The sequence below is a fragment of the Lissotriton helveticus genome, chromosome 12 (assembly GCF_964261635.1).
Source record: "Lissotriton helveticus chromosome 12, aLisHel1.1, whole genome shotgun sequence".
In the NCBI taxonomy this organism is placed as follows: Eukaryota; Metazoa; Chordata; class Amphibia; order Caudata; family Salamandridae; genus Lissotriton; species Lissotriton helveticus.
The window spans coordinates 915567445-915592861 of NC_136073.1; the positions used below are offsets into that span (position 1 = coordinate 915567445).

Below are 25417 nucleotides of genomic sequence, written 5' to 3' on the forward strand. Positions count from 1 at the left end.
CATGGTGTACCGTGAACTTAGCACTGTACACAATAGCACAATATATATGTACGTTTTATAAAATATGTACATTTACATATTATAATATATTTTGCAGATATAAAATTAACATTTTTTCACACACTTTAACCTTATGTTTCCTTTAATTTACACACTCCACTTTATGCTACTGTACTGTATATTAAATTTACGGCACTCCATTATGCGCTGCTTAAAGAATGCTAATCCACTTCATGACACTCCAGTATGCACCACTATATAGTACAATAATCTTGTGTACATCAGTCAACTCTACTCCACCAAACTCCACTGTCCGCCACTAACGTCTACAACACTACTCTAAGCTATTATACTGTTCACCACTGTATTCTATTACAATTATTTGTATGACAGTTTCTGGGCCCTCCTACACTATACTGATCACAACTATACTCTATTCACTGTATGCATTATCTAGTATACACTATTCCACCATATGCTATTCAACAACGGCCAACTTCATAGTACAGAAATTGAATGTATGATTTTCCAGTGTATGCTACTCCACTCTACAGCACTCCATTGAACTGAAATGCAGTATACGCCACTGTAGTGTACTACGATCCACTGCATGCTATTACACTTTACACTTTACTTCTACACCATGGCACTAAAAGACACTTCACTGTATATTACTAGACTCTACGCTCCGATATTTCACCCCATTCAATTGTACAACACTCTACTGTACGGTACTCCAGTATATGTCATTTCAATATACATTTGAAGATGTCATGCCACTAAACTGAATGTTATTACACTGTAGACTACTCAGTTCCATGCACTCCATTGTCTGGCACTACACTTTACACTTCTCCGGTATATGCCATAGCAGTGTACCCTATTTCATTGTATCCCACAGTAGTGTATGCTATTCCGCTCTGCACCACTGCACTGTACAGCAATCCAATATACACCATAGCACTGTATGGAATTTTAATTTACAACAGTACACTGTACCACACTCAACTTTACGTAAGCCCAGCGTACATCACTAAACTGAAGGCCACTTAATTGTATGGTACTCCACTGTATTCCACTTCACGCAACTCCACTGTACCAGAGTTCACTGTATGCCACTTGACTGTACACTAATTCCGTATATGATATTTCAATATCTTCTCCTACACTGTCAACTCTCCCATGTCAAGCACTCCACTGTACACCCGTACAGTGGACGCAAATACAATCTACAATATTTGCAAAAATGTAACTCTACTTTACGACATTCCCCTGTATGCTATCCCACTGTATACCACTGTAGTGTACGCCACTACACACTATACCACTCCAATATATGTCACCGTACTGTATCCTAATTCACTCTACACCACTCCACTCTATGCCATTCCACTGTATACCTGATTCCACTTTACTCCACTCCACTATACCACAATATACTATAGTAAAGGAGACTTTACAGCACTCTCCTCCAGCATACTGATTCATACTGCACTTAATAACACTCCACTCCACAAAACTAAACTAGACGAATATTCACAATGTGTTACTACCATTAGATAAACCATTGAAATTCACCAAAAAAACTAAGGTTAAAGAAAAGCTACAGCTAGGAAAACTTTACCTCTGTTTGCTATGGAAACCCAACTTAAAATACATAAGCATTAAACATTCTAAAGTTATAGTTATATTTTTAATTTATCAATTATGCTGCACTTTCAAATTAATATGAGTTATACTTATAACTCACATTTGTACTTAGGCACCACCTTAAAATTCCTTCGCATTGCACTGCCGGATACTGGAGGATGGGGTTCATGGGGTCAAAATCGGCCCAGGAGGCCGCGCAGCCCCCTCCCACAATTTCATTATTGAATACACCCCTTGGAACCTGGCCAACCCGGGGGGGGGGCTGATTAAAATACAAGCTTGGGAAACAGCGTTGGGTTTTTTTTTGCCATTGACATCCAGATTTGCAACAAAATTACAACAAAAAGTATTCTGGCCCTGGCTGGGTCTCTGTGGAACCTCACCACCAGGTCTAGGAGGTCAGGGTACTCCTACCATGCCCCTTTCTGTTTTTTTTACTTTTATTTTGGGACTTGGCTGAGTCTAAGTCCCAAGATGACTGCCAACACTTCCTGAATGAAGTATTGGGAGCCAATCAGATCTCAACATTAGTTTTGTTGGATCTGTGGACCCTCCAAGTCCCTAGATATCTATAAATCTTTTTTTTTTAATAACTCCAAAATCACTGTACAGATTTACACCATATTACAACAAGGGCTCTTTCTGGACCAGGTACTACCTTTCTCCCAAATTTGGTGTAATTCCATTCAGCGCTTAGGGCTGTAGCCGTGTTCAAAATCTCTGTGGGAAATTGCAGGAGGAAAACACATTTTGGGACCCCCCTTTTTCTTAGCCCCCTCTTGAGAATCACCCCAAAACTTCCTAGACAGCAGCTGAAGCGATTGTCATACTAGTATTGAAAATTTTGTGAAGATTCATCAAACAACCCCAAAAGTATTAACAAAACAAAAAATGATTTGTCTATGGAAACTAGGTCCTAATTATAACAATCTACTGGGAACTGCACTAGGTAATAGATCACTTAGTGGTGGTCACCAATGTATAGTTAATACCTAATTTCCATAGGAAATTGATTTTTTTGGTTTGCTAATAAGTTTGGCACCAATTGGAAAATTGGCACAAAACTTTCCAACGAAAAAATGTCATCCGCCTCAGCTCCTGCCTTGAACATTTTGGGTTGATCCATCAAGCAGGGCAAAGATAAACAGATGGTTCCAAAACTCAATCTATCTAGGGATTTTTTAATAACGTTACAAACGAAACGGCTGACATAAAGGCTTTAAGTATGTTCGGTATAGATAAGGAAGGGGCAGCAGTTTTATGTAAAACCGTGTTAAAGCAGATAATTAAGAAGTCAATATATGTGGTCTCTCGTGAAAGAGATCTGATACTATGTTCATTGAATGGGAGGATGGACTGTATTGCGGGGAGTTCTATTGTCAAAAATCCCCAGCCATATGTTCTGTGGAACCTGGAACATGGTGTTCGTAGAGTTATTCTGTTGCTAAGATTGAATTTATTACCCCTGAGAGTTGTAACAGGTGCCTGGGAGGGTATTCCCAAAAATGAAAGATTTTGTCATCTGTGTAATTGTGGAATACAAGATCCGAATCATGTTTTGATTGTGTGCCCCGCACTTCACGCGATACGACGAAGATACTTAAGGATTGCTTTTTTAAAGTATAATATTTATACAGCTGGACAGGCCCGTAATTGTCTTATGTCCCCTCCATCTGAACTGATGTGTTTTAAAAAATTTCGTTTTAAAGAATTTTTACATGTTTATTAGATTTGTAGGATTGTAATATTTTTAAGTGAATTGAAAGTTTGAAATACCTTCAAGGTAATTTATCTTCATTTGCTGCTATATCTGTTAAATGAAATTGCACTAAGCACTTGCACTTTTTTGTATGACATGTAAATAGTTGTTTAATGTTTTGGGGTTGAAATGTCTGTATAGCTGCTAGGGGAGCGTTGGTAATATCTCTGCCAAATTTTGCACAGAGCATTTGCACTTTTCTATGTCAATGGATTGTTTTTCCCCTTTCGCTAAACTCGGATTACATCTGGTATTGTTTTGTGTGTGCATTTTTAAATTCAGGTATTTCTTATTAACTCCTCTGTGTACTTCTTTTTTAGGTTCTCCGTATTGCCCATATTGTGTTTCTAACTGAAAAAAGATCTTTTGTATTGATATGACGTAGCCCAGTGTATAGTTTAGTCCACTGTAGGAAAGGTCCTCACCTTTAAGTATTGGGATTGTAGTATAAAATTGTACTTTTACTTCGCATTTCTGTATGTAATGAATGATGTTTTTTATATGTACTTTATATGGAATTCTTCGGAATTCTAAATCATAATAAATACTAATTGTGCAATTGTGAAACGGCTAAACAAAATTTCCCATATTTGGCAGAAAGCTCTATCTTTTCCCAGAAACCATGTTTTTGTGGTTTGGTGCAAATCTGTCCTCTATTTTTTCAGAAATAAAGGTTAAAAATGTATAGATATATGGACAGTTTGGTTTGTGGGACACTCACATGAGTCCCGCGGGCAGGCAACTTCAAATAATAGAGCAATCTAATTGGAAGAGAGGTTTTTTTTCCTGCTGGGCACCTCACAGGAGCTCGCGCTCCGATTGGCTGCCAGCAACATGAAGAGAAATGTTGTGGTCACCATTACAGGGCAAGGGCACTGAGTCCGAAAATGTTAAAAAAAATTCAAATCATTTTTTTAACCCGTTGCGTGCTGATGACGAGCTCAGTTCGTCATAAGGCACGATCGCGCTGTGCTAATGACGAGCTGAGCTCGTCATGACCGTTGCGCCACGCCCATGAGGGGATAATTCCCCTGCTGTGCCGGGTGTACCATTGGAACGGACGTGGTCATGACGAGCTCAACTCGTCATGAGCACAGCGCCACCGTGCTGCATGACGAGCCAAGCTCGTCATGAGCACTGGGGCGCTGCCGCGCCCTCCCCCGCCCCCCAGCACAGAGGGGGAATTAGCCCCGCAGTGGAGGGGTTAATGAAGTATAAGGTGGCAGGATAGGGTTACTGACCCCGGGACCTAGTGAATTAGTCCCAGGTGACCGAGCACGCAGGGGGGTGGCCACCCATGGGTGTTGGGCACAGGGCCTGGTTGCAAGCTAGTCCCTGCAGCCAACCCCACTTCAACCACGGTCGAAAGCCGTCCACAGCAGGGGTTGTCTGCTAGGCCCTCCACCTAATCCAACAAACAGATTTTTATATCTTAAACAATGGCACACACGGCTTTGACGAGCATTAATATCTGCGAGACAGACTGTGTCCCTAGATATGCAAGAAGTCTTCTTTTCGGACTGTCCTTTTTTGAGGCAAATTGATGGTAAGTCGCACCTTGTGGTCTGGGTCTCAAGACCAGAGGGGACTTAAGTAAAGTTTGAAAAAAGTGTTTAGATCGTGGTCATTGACTTCTGTTTTCTTCGGTACAGAGGAATTTCTTTTTTCGATTGCTGATGTCTTTTGAGTTAGATTGGGGTCTTCGTATTTCTGAATGACTTACGCTTTGGAAAGTGACATGGTCTCACATTATGGTTAAAACTACGTAGTTGTGTATTCACATTTCAGTGGATAAATCTGAAACTAGTTGTCCCAGTTTTAATATGAGGAAATCTTTTCAAGATTGGGTTAGAATTACCAAACTTTTGAATGAACTACGCTCTTTGCAAATGACATGGTCCTGTACTAAGAAAGAGTCACGGAGTTGTATACTTATATTTTAGTGGGTATTTTGTAAATTTTTGTCTAAGTTTGAACAGGTAAATAATGAGAGATAGAACATTTTATCAGGTTCAATAAAGAATCATTGACGATGTTGTTGATAATACACTTTGTAGGTTACTGTTTTTTGTCCGTGTTTTTGTTTCTGAAGTATGCACAACATTTTTACATAATGATATTAATTAGTTGAAGTTCTTTGTGTAGTATTTGTACATACATTTTTACATGTCATGTTTTATATAAAAAAATTTAATGTTTGATTATATGTAATTTGTTGATGTGTATATGTATTGTAATGTTTTAACACTATTTATATGCTACTGTAAATGTATGTATTAACTTATCTGTGACGTGTTTGTAATATGTTTGAAAGAAGTTCCTCTAAGGTGTGACGAACGCGTTGGCTGTATTTGTGTGCTTATTATAGGAAACACCTAATAAAGAAAAAAGGTCTACGAATATAAAAATCAAGATATTGCTTCATTTTTTTGGTTTCTTTCTCCCTGATGTATTGGTTTCTGTTGTGTGGACTGTTGGACAAAGTGAAATATAACCTTACGAATGTAACCTATGAGTTTGATTTATTAATTAATTAATTCATTCATTCATTAATTAAAATAGTGCTCCTTCTACCTTTATTTGTATGGATCTAATATTGAGGTGTTTATTACGGTTGACCCTTGGAGTGAGCACATCGTTACTAGGAACTTCACAGTGTACGGCAGTATATACCACAACCGTTTTTCTTTTTGTATTTGTACTAACCCCCCATTGCACTTGCCCAAAGGATGTGAACAGAGGGGGGTTGGCATAGTTACATCAAGTAATAAACTATTACTTTATGTTAAGGTAACTTTAGAAATTCACTGAAAAAAACAAAGGTTTGGTGAAAATGACAGTTTAAATGTAACATTTTAAACTAAAAAAACACTGACATTCATCAGCTATAATTAAATGAAGTAAGTATAACTCACACGCTGTCCATGCACTGCTTATACCTTCACATATTACATCACTCATGACATGGTCTATGACATCACCAATGACATTTGAAGTGACATCATTGATAACATCAATGATAACATCTGAAAAGAGATCATTGAAGGCAACACTGCTTAGCGAGGGCGCGAGTTTTAGTAACTTCAGTTAACCATAAAAGGGGAATTTCAGTGTTATTTTTGTTAAACTGCTCGGTCTAAATTGACATTTTCACCTGACTATATTGTCACGTTAACCTTTGTTTTTTTCAGTGAACATATGTATATATAAACATATTAAAAAAATATTAAAAATAAATTATTTTGTTTAATGTTATTTCCTACAAGGTGTTCTTTTAAGCCCCTGCCAACATTATTTTCTATGGGAGTACCTTTGAGTGGCCACGTCCAGGACTAGACTTACTCCGAGGCTCAGGTGGAGTTGGATTCTGGCATTGGACTAACCCCGAGGCTCAGTTGGAGTTTACTAGCAACTGTTTTGGGACCTTTTTGGCTGTAGTGTTAAGAAGTGTAGTTTGTGAATAGCAATGATTGTTTTTGATTCTTCTTCCCTAAACCCCTCCATAGTTCTTCCTAAACCCCTTTCTTCCTCCTCCCAAATAACAGGAAATGTCCCCACTTCCAGCCGCTCGCCCGTGTTCCTCCCACATTTACTACTAAAACATACACCCGTCTGTACCGCTGCGATGGCCACACGGACAACACAGGGATGCGGAGGTCTCCTCGTGTAGGTCTGTGAATAGCATGTTGTAGTACGTTAGTAGTACTATTGTAGTAACACTAAAGTTACGACAAAGTGTCGCCTATGAGTTGGTCCCACAGTGCTTACAAAGTAAGATACTCATGAACGTAGAGCCCCCCCTCCCCCCGCCCCCTCAACCAGGCGCTTCGCATTGAGTGGGGGTATCTCAGGATCGCAGCCGACGACAGACCCCACTCACCTGTTCGGTGTGCGGCTGGGACATATCGCTCCTGTGTTCAGTGCACTGCAGGGAGAGGAGTGAGTAAAGGAGGTGGAGAGACAGCTGAGGGACACAGGCCCCTCTACCACTTCCACAGGATAACCTGCACACACACAGAGCTGCCTCACCGCTCACACAGGATAACCTGCACACACAGGATAACCTGCACACACAGGATAACCTGCACACACAGGATAACCTGCACACACAGCTCCCTCGCCGCTTCCACAGGGTGACTTGTCTCCCCTCACACATCCATACACAGCTCTCTCACTGTACCCTGACCCACACAGGTCCCCCTCTACCGGTTCCACAGGATAACCTGCACACACAGGATAACCTGCACACACAGGATAACCTGCACACACAGGATAACCTGCACACACAGGATAACCTGCACACACAGGATAACCTGCACACACAGAGCTCCCTGACACTCAGCCTCTAAGGGAGACACAGCTCCAGCCCTCACACACAGCTCCCTGGCACTGAGCCTCTGTAGGGACTCGGGCACTGCTCCTGCCCTCACTGCTCCCACAGGGTGGCCTGCACAGACACAGCTCCCTGGCACTGCCCCCTCTGCACACAGCTCCCTGGCACTGCTCCTGCCCTCACACACAGCTCCCTTACACGGGGCCTCTATAGGGACAGACACTGCTCCTGCCCTCACACACAGCTCTGGCACTGCCCCCTCTGCATACAGCTCCCTGGCACTGCTCCTGCCCTCACACACAGCTCCCTTACACGGGGCCTCTATAGGGACAGACACTGCTCCTGCCCTCACACACAGCTCTGGCACTGCCCCCTCTGCACACAGCTCCCTGGCACTGCTCCTGCCCTCACCGCTCCCACAGGGTGGCCTGCACAGACACAGCTCCCTGGCACTGCCCCCTCTGCCCAGCGCCTCCCGTGCCGTCCCTGGGCGCTGCGAAGCTCACACATGCACACACGGCGCTCCCAGCACCCAGGCTCAGCAGAGAGACGCTGCTCTCCCACGCCCCTAGCGGGGAGCACAGGTCACTCACGCACACACACTGCGCGGAGACACTTCACCCCAGTCACGCCCGCTCACGCGCGTGCGCGGCGGAGGGACACTGCTGACCCTGAGTCACACACACACTCCCTCACTCGGTCTCTCCCTCTTGTACATCGAGGAGAGACGTCTCATGAGAGACGGGCTGAGCTCCCGCGGCCGCGTGAGGCCCGGGCATGTAGCGCTGCGGAAGGAAGGCGCTATACTGAGGCATGGAGGCGCTATACTGAGGCATGGAGGCGCTATACTGGGGCATGAAGGCGCTATACTGAGGCATGGAGGCGCTATACTGAGGCATGGAGGCGCTATACTGAGGCACGGGGCCCTAGAGTCCATGAGCCCCAGACACAAGCATCGGCAATGCAATCGGTCTGACGTGTGTTTAAGTTAGAGCTGTTGGCGATGCACATGGCACAATGATGTCATGTGGCGCTATAGCAGTACAACCGTGACGAGGCGCTAGCACAGCGTGAAGCTGTGCTTTCAGCAGCCCCAGCCCTGCCTGCGCTCCCGACCGCTGACCCTTCCTCATGACAAGAGACATCACTCCCCACTCAACATGAGGTGACAGATGCTACAGAACCCTGCTGGCACCAGGGGTCACCCGGGGTCACCGAGTAACAAGAGCCTCCCCTGGGAGCAGCCATGGGGTCAATGGGCGGAGAGACGAAGGCACGCGCAGAGGGAGCACACACACACACATTTTATTTATTTTATTTTAAAAGTTTTATATAGCGCTAGCTTGACCCGTGGGTATCAGGGCGCTTTACATATACACAGGAGATGAAGGTCGCATTACATAGCAAGATTTAAGGAAGCAAGAAAGACATAAGCAAAGAGCATAATAATTAAGCAACCGGTGCGGGGGAGGGAGACACAATAAAGTAGGTGTTTGGCGCAGTCCAGTAACCACCATCCTTGATGGTCAAGTGAGGGGGAGTCCACTAGGTTATCAGAGACCAGCTTAGTTGACCTTGTTCGGTAAAGAATTGGTTGAGGAGATGGAGTTTCAGGTCCTTTTTGAAACAGAAGAAGGAGGGGCTGCACCTGGCGTCGATCGGGAGTGCGCTCCACATCCTGGCTACGTTGCCAGAAAAGGACCGGTATTGGGTCGTTTCTTTTTCAGTTTCAGAGGGATGAGAAGAAGTGAGTTGGAACTTCTCAGAGTTCTGGATTTTCCTGCTTTTACTAGTTTGCCGTTAAGGTAGCCGGGGGAAGGTGAGTGACAGGTTTTGTGTGTGATGCAGGCCAGTTTGTAAATACGTTGTAGTTTAATCAGAAAGGGCCACCTCACATTGGGTGGATGTGTATCCAGATGTCATTGGAATACAACATCTTTGTTAAAATACCCCTCACACACCAAAAGGGCCCTTGGTGTCATGCTTCATCATCGGGGTTTGTAAATACATCCACCATCCATGGGAAGCCCGTTGAGTGCGTCGAGGGTTGGTGAGATGTGATCAAATCTTTTTGCACCTGTTTTGAGTCGGGCCACCATGTTGAGGACTGACCTTAATGGGGCTAGGTGAGCCTTCGGGGTCCCTGTTAGGATATCGTTCCCATAGTCCAGCCTGGAGAGGACGAGGGATTGTAGAATTGTCTTGTGATCATCTTGGGGAATGAAACGTTTAATTTTCTTCAGTTGTTTTAATGAGTAAAGCGCACCTTTTGCAGAGTTTTTGATGTGGTCTTTCATTGATAAGTTCTTGTCCAGGGTAAAGACTAGTGACTTAATCGAGTAAGATAGGACGAGGGGGCAGTTTAGGGCATGAATATTCTTGAGCCAGTCTTGGATTAGTCGGTGGTTACTTTTTGGAGCCAACAGTATTAGTTCTCTTTTATCTGGGTTCAGCTTTAAGTGATTTGCGTTGAACCAAGATTGGATTTTGGTTAGTGTGACATTGAGGTGACGGATGTCGCTGGGAGATTTGATTTTGTAGTATATTTGTGTGTCATCTGCGTATAGGTGGTAGTTAACTCCTGCTTGTTTCAGAATGATTGTCAGGGTTTCCATGAAGAGATTGAAGAGGGACGGTGAGAGGATCGATCCTTGCGGGACTCCGAGTTTGACTCGTGTTGGCCTCGAGAGACAGGAGTTGATTTAAATTTGTTGCGAACGGTGCTGTAGGAAGGAAGTGAACCATTCTAGTACTGTGCCATTAATGCCAGAGCGCCTCTGTAGAGTCTCAAGTAAAGCTGCATGATTTATTGTGTCGAATGCCGCAAATAGGTCAATAAGGATGAGGAGGCAGGCTTCACCTTCATCTAAGGCTCTGTGGATATCGTCAGAAATATTGAGCATCGCTGTTTCGGTGCTGCAACCTTTCCTGAATCCCAATTGAAAGGTGTTGAGGAGGTTGAAACCATCGATGTGTTTGTGAGTTGTTGGAGAGCGCACTTCTTCAATGTTTTAGCTTGGAATGGGAGGTTGGAGATGGGTCTGAGGTTGTTGAGATCGTTGGGGTCGGCTCCTGGTCTCTTGAGTATGGGTGTGATTTGTCCTAGCTGATGGGAGTCTGGGACACAGCCGGATGTGAGAGAGGCGTTGATGATTTTTGTCCAGAAAGGTGTAATGATGTGATTGAGTTGTTTTACTATTGTGGATGGGGGAGGGGGGTCAATAGTGTGGGAAGAGGGCTTTAAGCTTGTAATTATGTTGAAGACCTCGTTTTCCGACATGAGCTCAAAGTCTGACCAGTGAGCATTATTTTTTGGTTGGAGGCAGACCTGGTTGTCCTTGGTATGATCTCTTTCTGTTGCGTCCATGGTGCTTGAGGGGTGGCAGGATAAGAGGGAGGGGGAATTTGAGGTTTGGATGAAGGATTGTCCAATTTTTGTTACTTTATCTGTGAAGAAGCAGGCAATTTCTTCGCAACGCTCTGTGGTGGCTTTGATTTCTTGTGGGGGGGGTGCCGTTTCTTTGACTTTTAACAATGTTGAAGAGTTCTCTTGGTCTATTCTTTGCCTGGTCTAGTGGGTTGCGGAAGTGGGAGGCCTTTTCTCTGAAGATGTGTTTTTTATAGGCCAGCCGCGCATATCCGAGTTGCGTTAGGTGTAAAGTTGATGGGTTTAGTCTCCAAGTCCTCTCCGACTGTCTGAGTTGTCGTCTTTCGTTAAGTCCACGTTGAACCAAGATTTAGATTTGATGGATCTCAATTGTTTGACTTTGAGTGGCGCTACTTGATCTAACACCTCCGTCATTGTTGAATTAACGTGAGCTGTGAGGTCCTCAGCCGACAGAGTGGAAGGCTGGGATTGTAGAAGGGCTTGAATCCTGGATTTAAGTTCGGTTATTGGGTTTTATTTGATGTTCCTGGTCCAGTGCTTCGGTATGTCAGATTGCATTGGTTGGTATCTGACTTGCGAGTCAATATTAAACAGTATAAGGTGGTGGTCGGACCAGTCAATTGGAGACGTCATTTTCAGAGCGAGCAGCTCCTTCTTGGTGATGATCGCATCCAGAGTTGCTCCTTTGTGTGTTGGTTCATTGCTGAGTTGTTTGAGGTTGGTTATTTCAAGCAGGTTGGAGAAGGTCTGTACTGTGGTGTCTTTTGGGTTATTCCAGTGGATGCTGAGGTCACCCAGGAACACGTCTTTTGTGTCCGTTAGGGAGAAACGTGTTATTAGGTTGGTTAGTTCTTCGTCGAAGAGGGCCCGCTCCCCCGGAGGATAGTAGATGGTTTGAAATTTGATGGGCGTGGTGCCTTTGCTTGTGAGTTCAATACCCAGGGACTCAAGAGTCTGGTATTCTGTAGGTTTTAGTGTGGTAAGCTGTATTCCTACTTTGTGAATGATGGCTAGTCTGCCACCCGTTTTGATCGGTCTGTCGTGTCGGATGATGTTGTAACTTGGGGGAGGGCGAGTATGTCTAGAATGGGGTTCGAGTGGTCATTGAGCCAGGATTCTGTGAGGAATGCGATGTCTATTTCATGAGCGAGTAAAACTTCAGCAATGTCTGTGGCGTGTTGTACTGCTGATCTACAGTTGAGGAGCATGCAAGAGAGAGGACGGGGAGCCTCAAAGTTGGTATGGGCTGTGTGGATAGAAGTGTATTGAGCGGGAGGTCTGGGCGAGAGGATAGGTTTATGGGTTCTGTTAGTGCCGACTATAACTGGGATAGCGAAAGGAGCCGTGTTCTGGCTCATTGTGAGGTACGAGTCGTCGATCTCATCTGCTTCCAATGCAGAAATTGGCCGGACAGCTCAGGTGGGTCGATGTGCTTGATTCCTCACAGGAATGGAGGGCCGTGGGGTGCCAAGTGGGGCAATGGGGGAGGCTGTGCAGGGGAAAGGAGAGTAGCTACCCTGTATGTGTGAGCACAGTGGTTTAAACCAGTTGAGAAGGTCTTGTTGTAGGTGTAGGTTATCGGCAGCTAGGGTGTCTATTTTCTACTCCATTCGGGTCAGTTGTTGGGTAATAGAGCTAGAAGAGATTCTTGTATTAGGCGGGAGCCGTGAATGACTAGGGTCTGTGGAAGGAGAGTGTAGGAGAATAGGGTCTGCTATCCTATGGTCACCCCATTTTTTGCTTTTTGCTTCACTGGTTATTGACTTAATGTGTCTGTGGGCCTGCTAATCAGACCCACAGCCCTGCTGTTCTCTCTCTAAATTTCACACCATGTACTTTAGGTACATCACCAATTGGGATTTGGGTCACTCTTATGAGTCCCTGTACAGAGCACTATAGGTGCCCAGGGCATAGGCGTACCCAAGGCCTACCAGGGGCTGCAGCATATCTAATGCCACCCCTGGCTGGCCATCCAAACTGACACAACTGGCTGATAACTCAGCTGGGGCAAGGTTGTGTAATCACCCCTTGCTTGGATATAGTATACCTATGTCTAACCTTATATCTGGACACGTATGCACCTATAAGTCACTCCTATGGCAGGCCTTAACAATCCTGGAGGCAGATTGCTTGGTTTTATGTGAGATGGTGCTCTAGCATGAGCTGAGCCTGTCTACAGCTTTCGGAACCATGTCCTTATAGCTGTTCCAGGATATTGCCATACCATATACTCTTAAGTGCATTATAATCCTCGCGGTTATTGCTAACTTTGGTTTGGCTTTAACAAAACATGTTGTGTAAGCTGTCATACGCTTTGGAATACTACCCCCTCGCCAGTTCCGGCGACGGGGGTAGCATTCCAACCTTCTAGAGGGAGAAGACATGTTACTTCCATTAATCCCGGTTAAAGTTAACCAGAGCCTCAGCATCACAAAATGGATGCTGCTGCCACAGACACAAGTCTGACCTCCTGCTGCTGGGAGCCCTTCCAGCGAGGGAGGCTTGGACAATAGGTTTCCTGTCACAGGGAGGTGCTAGCACCACCCCAGACAGGAGATAGTGGATTGGGGCAGGGAGGGCTGAATGAAATGAGACACTGCCTGGGGCACACAAGGTGTCCCATGCATAGTCCAGTTCAAACCGGTGCTGGGGCACTCCAGCCCCAGCTCTGGCGCGAAACTGGACAAAGGGAAAGGGCTGTAACCACCCCTTCCTGGGTCCCACCCATGGAGGGACCTAGCAGGTAATCCAGCCCCTTGATTTGGAATAAAGGTAGGAGCTGTGTCCTTAGACTTTAGATAATCCTGACTGAAACTCTGATATGAAACTCTGGACCCTTCAACATCCTACTCGACGTAGAAGACTGAAGAATCTCCCTTGTGGTCAAGGAGTGACCACCCTGTGCAAGCAGGCACCATCAAGCGATCAACGGTTTGCTTTGTTGTTGCTCCTGCCAGAGCTCGAACAACAGAGCCTGACAAGAACTAGACTTCCAGACATCCAACAGCCCGATCCACAGCCACAGCAAATCTGAGACCCGTGGAGGAGACGTGAGACGTGGGACCGGCCATCTTGAAAACCCAGCAAAGTGCTTTCTGTGCAGCTCCTGAGGCACCCTCGAAGCTGTGCATTGGGGATTGAGAAGCCCCAGCCCCGAGCATCCTTTGCACCGAAGATCACCTCTCCACACTCACCGAGTGCTGCGTGGGGCCCTTTTGCATTTTCCTGCTCAACGCGTCTGTCCGGTCACTTGCCCGTTGGCTAGTGGCCTCTGTGACGACGAACCTTTCATTTTCCAATGCTGGTCTGGTTGCTCCAGACTGGCCCTTGCTCCCCTGAAAAGGAGCAGCCCATCAGACCTTGCTGGTCTGATCCAGAAGCCATCTTAGATTCCTGCGTGGGTTGCATTTGCCAAGGCCTGTTGATTCCGAATCGAGAACCGACACCGCCATCAGCGAGAACCTTTGTGGGACAGTCTGTGCCCAGCTCCTGGTCGTCGTCAACGCCTCCTGGTCCACGTGGCAGCGGATACAAGCTTCATGACATCACCTGATCGCAACCCGACATCGCCTGGTTCCTTCCTGGTTCCTTCCGAGTCACTGGTTAGTGACCCAGACTCTGTCCCCTCTGCTTTCAGGTACTCTACATCTTCGATCCACCCTTGGATCCAACCGGACTCTTCTCTCCCAGTCACCTGCAGCATCTTTTCTCCAAGGCTCCATAGAACTCCACGACGAAACCCGACGCACTATGACACCTATGCAACCGCTTCCTGTGGGTGAGGAAACGCGAGTACTCCAATGCTCCTGTGTAGGTTTACTCTCCTAGTGTCCTAGTTTCAAGTGGTTTAGTTCTAGTCCAGTCGGAAGACTCCTAACTCTTTAACTTTCTAACTTTACGCACCCATTGACTTCTATTGGTGCACGCGTGTGAATTTAGACACTGCACCCGCATCCCGTGGGCCTCATGCTCCCTAACTACTGTTAGTCCAGTGTAGCCCCAGCGATTCCCAAGGCCCTAGGCCTTACCATTGTTCGTGACGTGATACTTATACCACTATTTTAGTATATGGTTTAACGGGCCACCAGGTCCTATCCATATTGTGCAATTTATTGTATGTTATATTAAGTTCTTTGTTATACGCTTGTGCTTCTGTTCTCATAAAGAGTACAGGGGGTTGTTTAGAAATAAATACATATATATTTTGAATATATAACCTGTGTGGTGTCCTTTCATTTGGTATTAAAAGGTTTGCATATGGTAAAACAGCTGGCTTCACATGCCCTCTTGAGTTTAGCCTAAGACTGCTTTGTCCATGCTACCGCTAGGATAGCTGGTCTATAAGGTTGACTTTACAACCATCACCATAAGGGTTGTTTGGACTGATACAAGGTGCTCACTAGAATAGTGAACATCATATACCAGGCCAACTTCTCACAGAGAGGGTACTGGATTATGGGCTTGGGCTGTATCATTGGGATTAGGAGTGGGGATAGGATGAACGTGAGGGACCGGGTCATTAATGCTTCCAGGCATGGTGTTGGGGGGAGGTGTTATGGATCGAATGTCCAGGGGGGAGAGTGGGCAAGGGTAAGGAGGAAGTCGGTATCCCGGGGGTTGGCCGCAAGTTTAGAAGTGGAGACTGACTGAGGGTGAGGCCGTGGGGCAGAGGAAGGAGAGTGTGCAGTGGTTTGAGGGAGGTCGGTGTCCACTGGATTATCGATGACGATGGATAAGGGGATGGTTTGGGCAGCAGGAATAGGGTCATTGTTAGGGTGACGTATAGTTTGAGAGGGTCGAGTCGGATCATCAGGGGTCGAGAGGGGAGTGTCCGTGGCGGGTTCAGTCGCGGGAAGACCGACGATTGTGTCCAGGCTGCCTAGTTCGACATCAGCCTTGCGATGTTTATTTATTGTGAGATTGCTGGTGTGATCAGTTGTTGTCTTTATAGTGGGTGTTTGATGGCAGAGTGTGATGACGGGGTTAGTGAGATTGATACACACAGACACACAGACAAAGACACACACACACACACATTTTTTTTGCCTGGAGGTGTAGCACAGCGCTCACTGCTGTGGCCACAGGTAAGTGCTGTAGCTGTGTGTCCCCACCCACGAGGTCCCAAATTTCATGGCAGGGTGCGCATTTAAATACATAAGGCCTTGGAACTGCAGCAGAAGGAAAGAGTGACAGAAGGTGCAGTGTGCAGAGCCTGGAGTAAAGACCCCAGAGGGAATGCCCAGGGGCGGGGCTGTTGGAGGATGACTGCTCCTTGTGGCACTGTATACAGTGCGCGCCCACCAGAGGGATGCACTGCCCAGGAGGGAGTGCCCAGCTAAACTCCTGGATGACAGACTCTGGGGAGGCACACATCCAGGAGGGAGTGCCCGGCTAAAGTCCTGACTGACAGACTCTAGAGGGGGACAGACCCAGGAGGGAGTGCCCGGCTAAATTCCTGACTGACAGAGTCTAGAGGGGGACAGACCCAGGAGGGAGTGCCCGGCTAAAGTCCTGACTGACAGACTCTGGGGAGGCACACACCCGGAGGGAGTGCCCGGCTAAAGTCCTGACTGACAGACTCTGGGGAGGCACACACCCAGGAGGGAGTGCCCGGCTACTTACAGAGTCTAGGAAGGCACACACCCAGGAGGGAGTGCCCGGCTAACTCCTGACTGACAGACTCTAGGGGGGCACACTCCCAGGAGGGAGTGCCCGGCTACTTACAGAGTCTAGGAAGGCACACACCCAGGAGGGAGTGCCCGGCTAAAGTCCTGACTGACAGACTCTAGCGAAGAACACACCCAGGAGGGAGTGCCCGGCTAAATTCCTGACTGACAGAGTCTAGAGGGGGACAGACCCAGGAGGGAGTGCCCGGCTAAACTCATGGCTGACAGACTCTGGGGAGGCACACACCCAGGAGGGAGTGCCCAGCTAAAGTCCCTGACTGACAGACTCTAGCAAAGAACACACCCAGGAGGGAGTGCCCGGCTACTTACAGAGTCTAGGAAGGCACACACCCAGGAGGGAGTGCCCGGCTACTTACAGAGTCTAGGAAGGCACACACCCAGGAGGGAGTGCCCGGCTAAAGTCCTGACTGACAGACTCTAGCGAAGAACACACCCAGGAGGGAGTGCCCGGCTAAATTCCTGACTGACAGAGTCTAGAGGGGGACAGACCCAGGAGGGAGTGCCCGGCTAAAGTCCTGACTGACAGACTCTAGCAAAGAACACACCCAGGAGGGAGTGCCCGGCTAAACTCATGGCTGAGAGACTCTGGGGAGGCACACACCCAGGAGGGAGTGCCCAGCTAAAGTCCTGACTGACAGACTCTAGCAAAGAACACACCCAGGAGGGAGTGCCCGGCTAAACGCGTGGCTGAGAGACTCTGGGGAGGCACACACCAAGGAGGGAGTGCCCGCCTAAAGTCCTGGCAGACAGTCTCTAGAGAGGCACACACCCGGAGGGACTGCCCGGCTAAAGTCCTGACTGACAGACTCTGGGGAGGCACACACCCGGAGGGAATGCCCGGCTAAACTCCTGGATGACAGACTCTAGCGAAGAACACACCCAGGAGGGAGTGCCCGGCTAAATTCCTGACTGACAGAGTCTAGGGGGGGACAGACCCGGAGGGAGTGCCCGGCTAAAGTCCTGGATGAAAGACTCTGGGGAGGCACACACCCAGGAGGGAGTGCCCGGCTAAAGTCCTGACTGACAGACTCTAGCGAAGAACACACCCGGAGGGAATGCCCGGCTAACTCCTGACTGACAGACTCTAGGGGGGCACACTCCCAGGAGGGAGTCCCCGGCTACTTACAGAGTCTGGGGAGGCACACACCCGGAGGGAGTGCCCGGCTAAAGTCCTGACTGACAGACTCTGGGGAGGCACACACCCAGAAGGGAGTGCCCGGCTAAACTCATGGCTGACAGACTCTGGGGAGGCACACACCCAGGAGGGAGTGCCCGGCTACTTACAGAGTCTAGGAAGGCACACACCCAGGAGGGAGTGCCCGGCTAACTCCTGACTGACAGACTCTAGGGGGGCACACTCCCAGGAGGGAGTGCCCGGCTACTTACAGAGTCTAGGAAGGCACACACCCAGGAGGGAGTGCCCGGCTAAAGTCCTGACCGACAGACTCTAGCGAAGAACACACCCAGGAGGGAGTGCCCGGCTAAATTCCTGACTGACAGAGTCTAGAGGGGGACAGACCCAGGAGGGAGTGCCCGGCTAAACTCATGGCTGACAGACTCTGGGGAGGCACACACCCAGGAGGGAGTGCCCAGCTAAAGTCCTGACTGACAGACTCTAGCAAAGAACACACCCAGGAGGGAGTGCCCGGCTACTTACAGAGTCTAGGAAGGCACACACCCAGGAGGGAGTGCCCGGCTAAAGTCCTGACTGACAGACTCTAGCGAAGAACACACCCAGGAGGGAGTGCCCGGCTAAATTCCTGACTGACAGAGTCTAGAGGGGGACAGACCCAGGAGGGAGTGCCCGGCTAAAGTCCTGACTGACAGACTCTAGCAAAGAACACACCCAGGAGGGAGTGCCCGGCTAAACGCGTGGCTGAGAGACTCTGGGGAGGCACACACCCAGGAGGGAGTGCCCGCCTAAAGTCCTGGCAGACCGTCTCTAGAGAGGCACACACCCGGAGGGAGTGCCCGGCTAAAGTCCTGACTGACAGACTCTGGGGAGGCACACACCCGGAGGGAATGCCCGGCTAAACTCCTGGATGACAGACTCTGGGGAGGCACACACCCGGAGGGAATGCCCGGCTAAACTCCTGGATGACAGACTCTGGGGAGGCACACACCCGGAGGGAATGCCCGGCTAAACTCCTGGATGACAGACTCTGGGGAGGCACACATCCAGGAGGGAGTGCCTGGCTACTTACAGAGTCTAGGAAGGCACACACCCAGGAGGGAGTGCCCGGCTAAAGTCCTGACTGACAGACTCTAGCGAAGAACACACCCAGGAGGGAGTGCCCGGCTAAATTCCTGACTGACAGAGTCTAGGGGGGGACAGACCCAGGAGGGAGTGCCCGGCTAAAGTCCTGACTGACAGACTCTAGGGGGGGGACAGACCCGGAGGGAGTGCCCGCCTAAAGTCCTGGATGAAAGACTCTGGGGAGGCACACACCCGTAGGGAATGCCCGGCTAACTCCTGACTGACAGACTCTAGGGGGGCACACTCCCAGGAGGGAGTCCCCGGCTACTTACAGAGTCTGGGGAGGCACACACCCGGAGGGAGTGCCCGGCTAAAGTCCTGACTGACAGACTCTAGGGGGGGACAGACCCAGGAGGGAGTGCCCGGCTAAACTCATGGCTGACAGACTCTGGGGAGGCACACACCCAGAAGGGAGTGCCCAGCTTAACTCATGGCTGACAGACTCTGTGGGGGTACGCACCCCGGAGGGAGTGCCCGGCTAAAGTCCTGACTGACAGACTCTAGGGGGGCACACACCTAGGAGGGAGTGCCCGGCTAAACTCCTGGCTGAGAGACTCAAGGGGGGCACACTCCCAGGAGGGAGTCCCCGGCTACTTACAGAGTCTGGGGAGGCACACACCCAGAAGGGAATGCCCGGCTAAAGTCCTGACTGACAGACTCTAGGGGGGCACACACCGAGGAGGGAGTGCCCGGCTAGGCGGGCAGTCGGGCATTGGGGGATGGGCCAGTGCCTACGGGTCACCTATGCACCGTGTGTTTTTTGGACCTCGGTCAACCGTCCCACAGAGCCTTGCTGCCTTCCATTGCCCCCACCAGCCACTGTAATGTGTGCTTCCATAGACCTTGCTGTGAGGTCATCTTTCACTAAGAAAATATACAGAGGATGTGGCGTTAGGGTCAGAGCTGCCGACTCTGAAACTCGGGGTGTGGTCATATCCCGGCGCTGTCTCAACATCCTGTGATTCTGGGCAAATCAATTAATTTCCGGTGCCAAAAATAAAAATGGATTTGATCTTGTGTCTTGTAACTGATGCTCATATAAATCGATCCAATGCCCATAGGCCATTTTGCTGATATTTAAAGTTGAAAAAACATCTGTTTGTTTATGTTTTGAGATTCTGCAAAGGCCTGAGCATGATAATTAAAGAGGACTATTTATTTAACAAGCATTTGCAATAGAATAGACCTCGTATTTGCGAGAGTTAGAGCTATTGGCGTTGTACATGTCAATATCTTCTACCCATGTGTTTTGGTTTGGAGTGGAGCGAGTGTACGTGTATTGGAGTGTTATTATGTGGCTTGTATTGCAATTGTTGTGGAATTGTGTGGCGTGGAAATCTGTGTTGTGAAGTCTATTTGTGTAGTGGATTTATGTGGCAAGGTGAATAGAGCTGCACAGAGCGCTGCAATAAAATGCAAGCAGCTGTGGGCTGCTGGAGCTGAAAACGCACCCATGAAAACTCCACCTAACAAGCATTGGAAATGCAATAGGTCTCGCATTAGAAAAGTTGGAGCTATTGGTCTTGTAAATTACAAATATTTTATTTATTTGTTGGTGTTTAAAACAGCTAAATTGATAGCTTTGTCATTTACAATGCCAATAGTTATAACTTTCGCGAATGTGACACCTATAGCATTTGGAATGCAACATTGAAGAGCGGGTGCTGCCACAGCACTTAGTCATTCAAACTAAAACCTCCCGCCTCTAGATTTGCTTGGTGTGTTTGGACCATGGAGGCTGCAAGCATTGGAGGTTCGGGCACTGTGGCGGTGGTGTGTGTGTGTGTGTGTGGGAGGGTCTCTGTTTACATTTAGAGAGGAATGGAGCGGGAAAGTAGAGACTGACAGCGAGGTATGAGAGTGAGAGAAGAGAGTGATTGGGAGAAATGGGCGAAGCTAGGAGAGAGAAATGAATGAAAAAGGGGAGGCAGAAAAAATAACACGGCCTGGCGGCTGTGAGAGAAAGGGGAGGTGCTGACACCTTGTTCGGTACAATTCCTTCCCATCTCCCCCCTCTTTTGTTACGGGACATGCCATTTAAACCCCATTCACAGGTTTGAAATGGGGTTAACAGGCCATTAAAAAAAGCACAAAAAGCAGATCACGAGCAGCAGGAAAGGGAGTAGAGAAACTGTTTGCCACAGATTAGGTGGAAAGCGGCGGTTCTGCATACCAATACACCGGCCCTGTTTACTGAATACCGGAAATGGGAAGCGATAACTCGGCCGACCAGAATTAAATATGAAAGCGCGAGTGCTCCTGCCTGAAGCCAGGCGCGCAGAAACCCTCTCCCTGAACAGGGCGATCCGGCTGCCCGTCACCTGAGCGTTCGCACGAGATGGAATGTCACAGAAAAATGTACCGTGCAGGAAAACGACATTCTGTTGTATCCTGCAGGTAGTGGTTGATGTTTATCCAGCAAGGAAACCTGTATGGTCAAATCTGGGTACATAGTGGCGGGTGGTGTCACAATCAGAAAGGATAAAGTGTTCTTGACACTTATAGCATTGACATCATACGAGTGCCACTTACACAATTTATATGATTTGTATCCATAAGCTACGCAGAGAAATCACGCAGGATTGGAGACTGCTGAACCAGGGCACCACGGGCCCTACATTATACACCCATCCCCTGACCCGGAAGTAAAACAGCTACTCATTTGGGGTGCAATGGGTCCCAGGGGCCCCGGGCCTACTATACCCGCTGCATTAGAGGAGAGGATGAGGCATAACGACCAGAGCTGCTGACCTTGGAACTGCGGAGCCAGGTTCGAGGCTGGCGTCGGCTCAACATCCTGTGATTCTGTGTAAATCACTTAATCGCCCCGTGTCTGCAAAAAAAGCAACATGTCTTTTTTGTAATGTACCTGGTGCTCACGTAAAGCGCTCCAATACATAGGGGTCGAGTTCGTTCTGTATAACACGCTAACATTATATGTATATATAAATATATTTCTAGCTGCGCCCATCGTTGGAAGGGCTTAAAGGTTTATGCCCACTGAGCTCCTAAAGAAGCCATGATACATTTTACTATATTCGCTTTTATTTACTATAGATGCATACATGATTTGCTGCAACGTACAGAAATACCGCTTCTAGGCACTGTGCCTACACCCGGGGGTGTTGGAATATTTCACGAGTTTCTCTTCAGCACTACCGGTAAGCAAAACAATTTTCATCCATTATATGTCAGGAACCTTATACTGAACAAGGGGGCAGGGAGAGAACAGACGAGTGGAGGGAGGGAAGGGGTGTGCGGTGAGAGAAAGGGGAGAGCGGATAACTCAGAGGTAAGGGACAGAGAGAAGTAGAGAACAGAAAAAATATATAAAGGGGAGAAAGAAAGGAGTGAGACATATAGTGAAGAGAGTGAGGCGGGGGAAAGGAGGAAACACGGGGAATCGAGAGGGAAAGAAGAGATGGCGAGGCAGAGGGAAGGGGAGAGAAAGAGGTGACGTAAGAGGGATAGGGAGAGACAAAAGGAAGACAGACTGCAACAAACAAGACGGAGGGAAGAGATGGTGAGGCAGAGGGAGGGGGGAGGAGAAACACGAGAGACGGCCTGCGGCCGTCAAAGTGAAAGTACAAGGAGATATGCGACACGGCGGGCAGGGGAGGGGGCGGAGCGGGGAGAGCGGCATGAGGGTGTGAAGCAGTAGGGGCCTGAGACGCGGCCGCCTTTGATGTGGTAATGCGAGGCAGGCAGGCGGCTGGTGGCATTGTGCATGCGCTTTCACATGCACTGCAACAAATCGCCAGTGGAATCGCCAGTTAGGTAAACTCTCGATAAGTCCCTATATATCGAGCTCCCGCTCAATTCGCATGCGCATTGAGATAGGTCGCTCGACCTAAAAACTACAGAAAGACAACATCTGGAAAAGGGAAAATCACATCAGGAAATAGAAGACAAGCTTAAATACGTGTTATGTAAACAGCGACTTGATTGTGGGCATGGATTACCTTAAGAGTGTTTACAGTCACACGTGAGAAATCAAGCCTTGTTTTGCCTGTAACTTTAGAACACAAATAAAGGGCCCCTTTCATGCTCTGTCGGCCCCCCTTGAGTTAAGATGGAGGAGGGGGAGAAGGGGAGGGGGGCAGTGTGCCAGGGGAAGGGTTGTGGAACAGGCGGAATTATTTAAATACTTCATGGGGTTTCTCGTCTTCCTGTTTTGTAATCATAATGTTGATAATCTGGCACTTTCATTTGTGATTATGTTGTCAGCTAGCCTTGTAAATCTATAAAGTATCTCGCAGTCCCTGGCTGCCTGAAACAATGTCTGTAGGGTTTCATCCGGGACCTAAGAGTCCAGGGGATGTCGCTCCAGGCGGTGGAAGTTCCGCTCTCTCCCGGATAGTAACACATACATATACTCCAGGGGCTCTCAAAGGTGTGTCATGAGGGGGAACATTGTGTTTACACCGCGTTGCCTTTACAACGATGCCATTACAACGCAAGTCATTACTACGACTTGCGCTGGATGGCGCTGTTGTATAAGGAATATTGTAATTTTATATTCCAACACCTTCCTTACTGTTACGTGGACTGGTGTTGGAATATAAAATTATAATATTCCACAATCCACGCCCTCCAACGCAAGTCGTTGTAACGACTTGCGTTGTAATGGCAGCGTTGTCATGTACCGCGATCTAAAAGATCGCGTTGTACTGACATACATCCGTCATCACGCATGAACAGTTACACACATGCGTTTCACACTGACAACCATCACAGAGGCAGGATCATTGTTTCATTGTAATACATTTATGGTGTGTGTTTGTGCCTAGATTCCCTCACAGGCTATAAAAAAAACAACATAACATAACAAAACATAAGAGAACAGACGCCCTCAGCGAGCTCGCATTTCGCACTTTGATACTTTCATAAACTGTCTCTATTACGAATACAAAGTCATATTTCCAACTTGTTGGTCTCACACCGTCATCCATATGATAAGAACTCCTAGTGTGCACTCTGTTAGTAGTCTTCCCTTAGGATTACAACTCTACTCTTTAGAACAAGTATGCGAAGGCTGAGGGTCATGATCACCGCTACCATGGGGGGCGTGGCTAAGCACGCAATGGCTAAAGGGTAGAGCTCCGTGCTGGGCTCCCCTTCCCTGGGCCGATTCTCCGCCATAATTCACTGCCGCCGGCCGAAATTACAGGCGGACCTTCCAGCCACCTTACTCGGCATTCTCACCGACTTTGGTTCCGGAGGCCCGGAGCAGCAAGCACCGGCCTATCCTACGGCCCTCCTGCGGGCCTTGGCGCTTCCTGTGCGGCGGGCGAGTCCACGTGAGACCGCGGATCGGGCCCGGCGCCCAGGCCGCATCCTGATTACGCGCCCTGACGGACACGACCGGCTGGCCAGCCGGTACCTCCCCACGGGAGACCCCAGGCACTACTGCACCCTTCTCATCCATGATACTGACCGCCGGTGAGAGGCCCGGCGTGGGAGGCGCGCTGCTGCTGCCCGAGCAGGGGACACACCTAACTAGCCTTCTGACGCCGCGACTGAAGACGGGGCGTCTCCTGGGCCGACGACAAGCCGACGAAGCGGTGGGGCCAGACGGCGGACCCCCCCCCGCCCCCCGAACTTTGTCAGGAGCTCAGACCTACCTGGTAAGGCTCCCCTTTGCCAGTTCACACTGCTGCAACGGGTGCTCCCGGGGGCTCACGGACAGCGCGGACACTGAGCGCGGGGGGCCCGCTCGCCGCCCGCTGGTGCTGTGGACACATCTCACGCCTCCCACCCGGCCTGCGGCGACACTACCCGGACATTAGTGCTGACCGGCCCACAGGCGCGCGTGGCAGATTGGTCGCTTCTTGTGCCGGAGGCCTGCGTCAACCCACTCTGCATTGGACTCTTTCCTGCGCCACCCGCGGGACCGGCTGCTACCCACCCAACGACGCACGGCGAGCAGGGCCGCGGGTCGGGCCTGACGCATAGGCCCTCGACTGCGGCCTACAGGCGACGTCGTCCTGCCTCCTTGCCTCCATGCCTTTTCGAACACGGGCCCGGAGAGACTTCACGTTGCCTTAGCCCTAGATCCTTGCTACAGCCTACGCAGCGCGGAGGCCCTGCGTTGCAGAGAAACGAGCTCCCTCTTGGCAGCCCTCACTAACAGCCGTGTCGACGGCGGGCACTACTATCCCGTCCTACTTGCATACCAGAGACGCGCAGGGAGGGTGGCGCAGATTGGCGGTTGGCGTGGGACCTGGTGACAACGTGGGAAGACCTATCGGTTGCGGCCATTGCATACATTGGCAGCTGGTTGAGGTGTTCCTCATCAGCTGCGCGGACTGCACTGTCCATCCGGCGATCCTGCACATGTCCG

At 48.9% G+C, this 25417-nt stretch overlaps 1 protein-coding gene across 1 annotated transcript in view; it reads right to left on the reverse strand.

The window, feature by feature from the left end:
* The window catches only part of LOC144798524 (uncharacterized), a 34119-nt gene extending 26413 nt beyond the window's left edge, over nt 1–7706 (reverse strand). Inside the window, exon 1 of the mRNA XM_078669447.1 lies at nt 7290–7706. Coding sequence (XP_078525573.1) covers nt 7290–7565 — 276 coding nt within the window. The 5' untranslated portion in view covers nt 7566–7706. The remainder of the gene's footprint in view (nt 1–7289) is intronic.
* Between the last annotated feature and the right edge of the window lie 17711 nt (nt 7707–25417).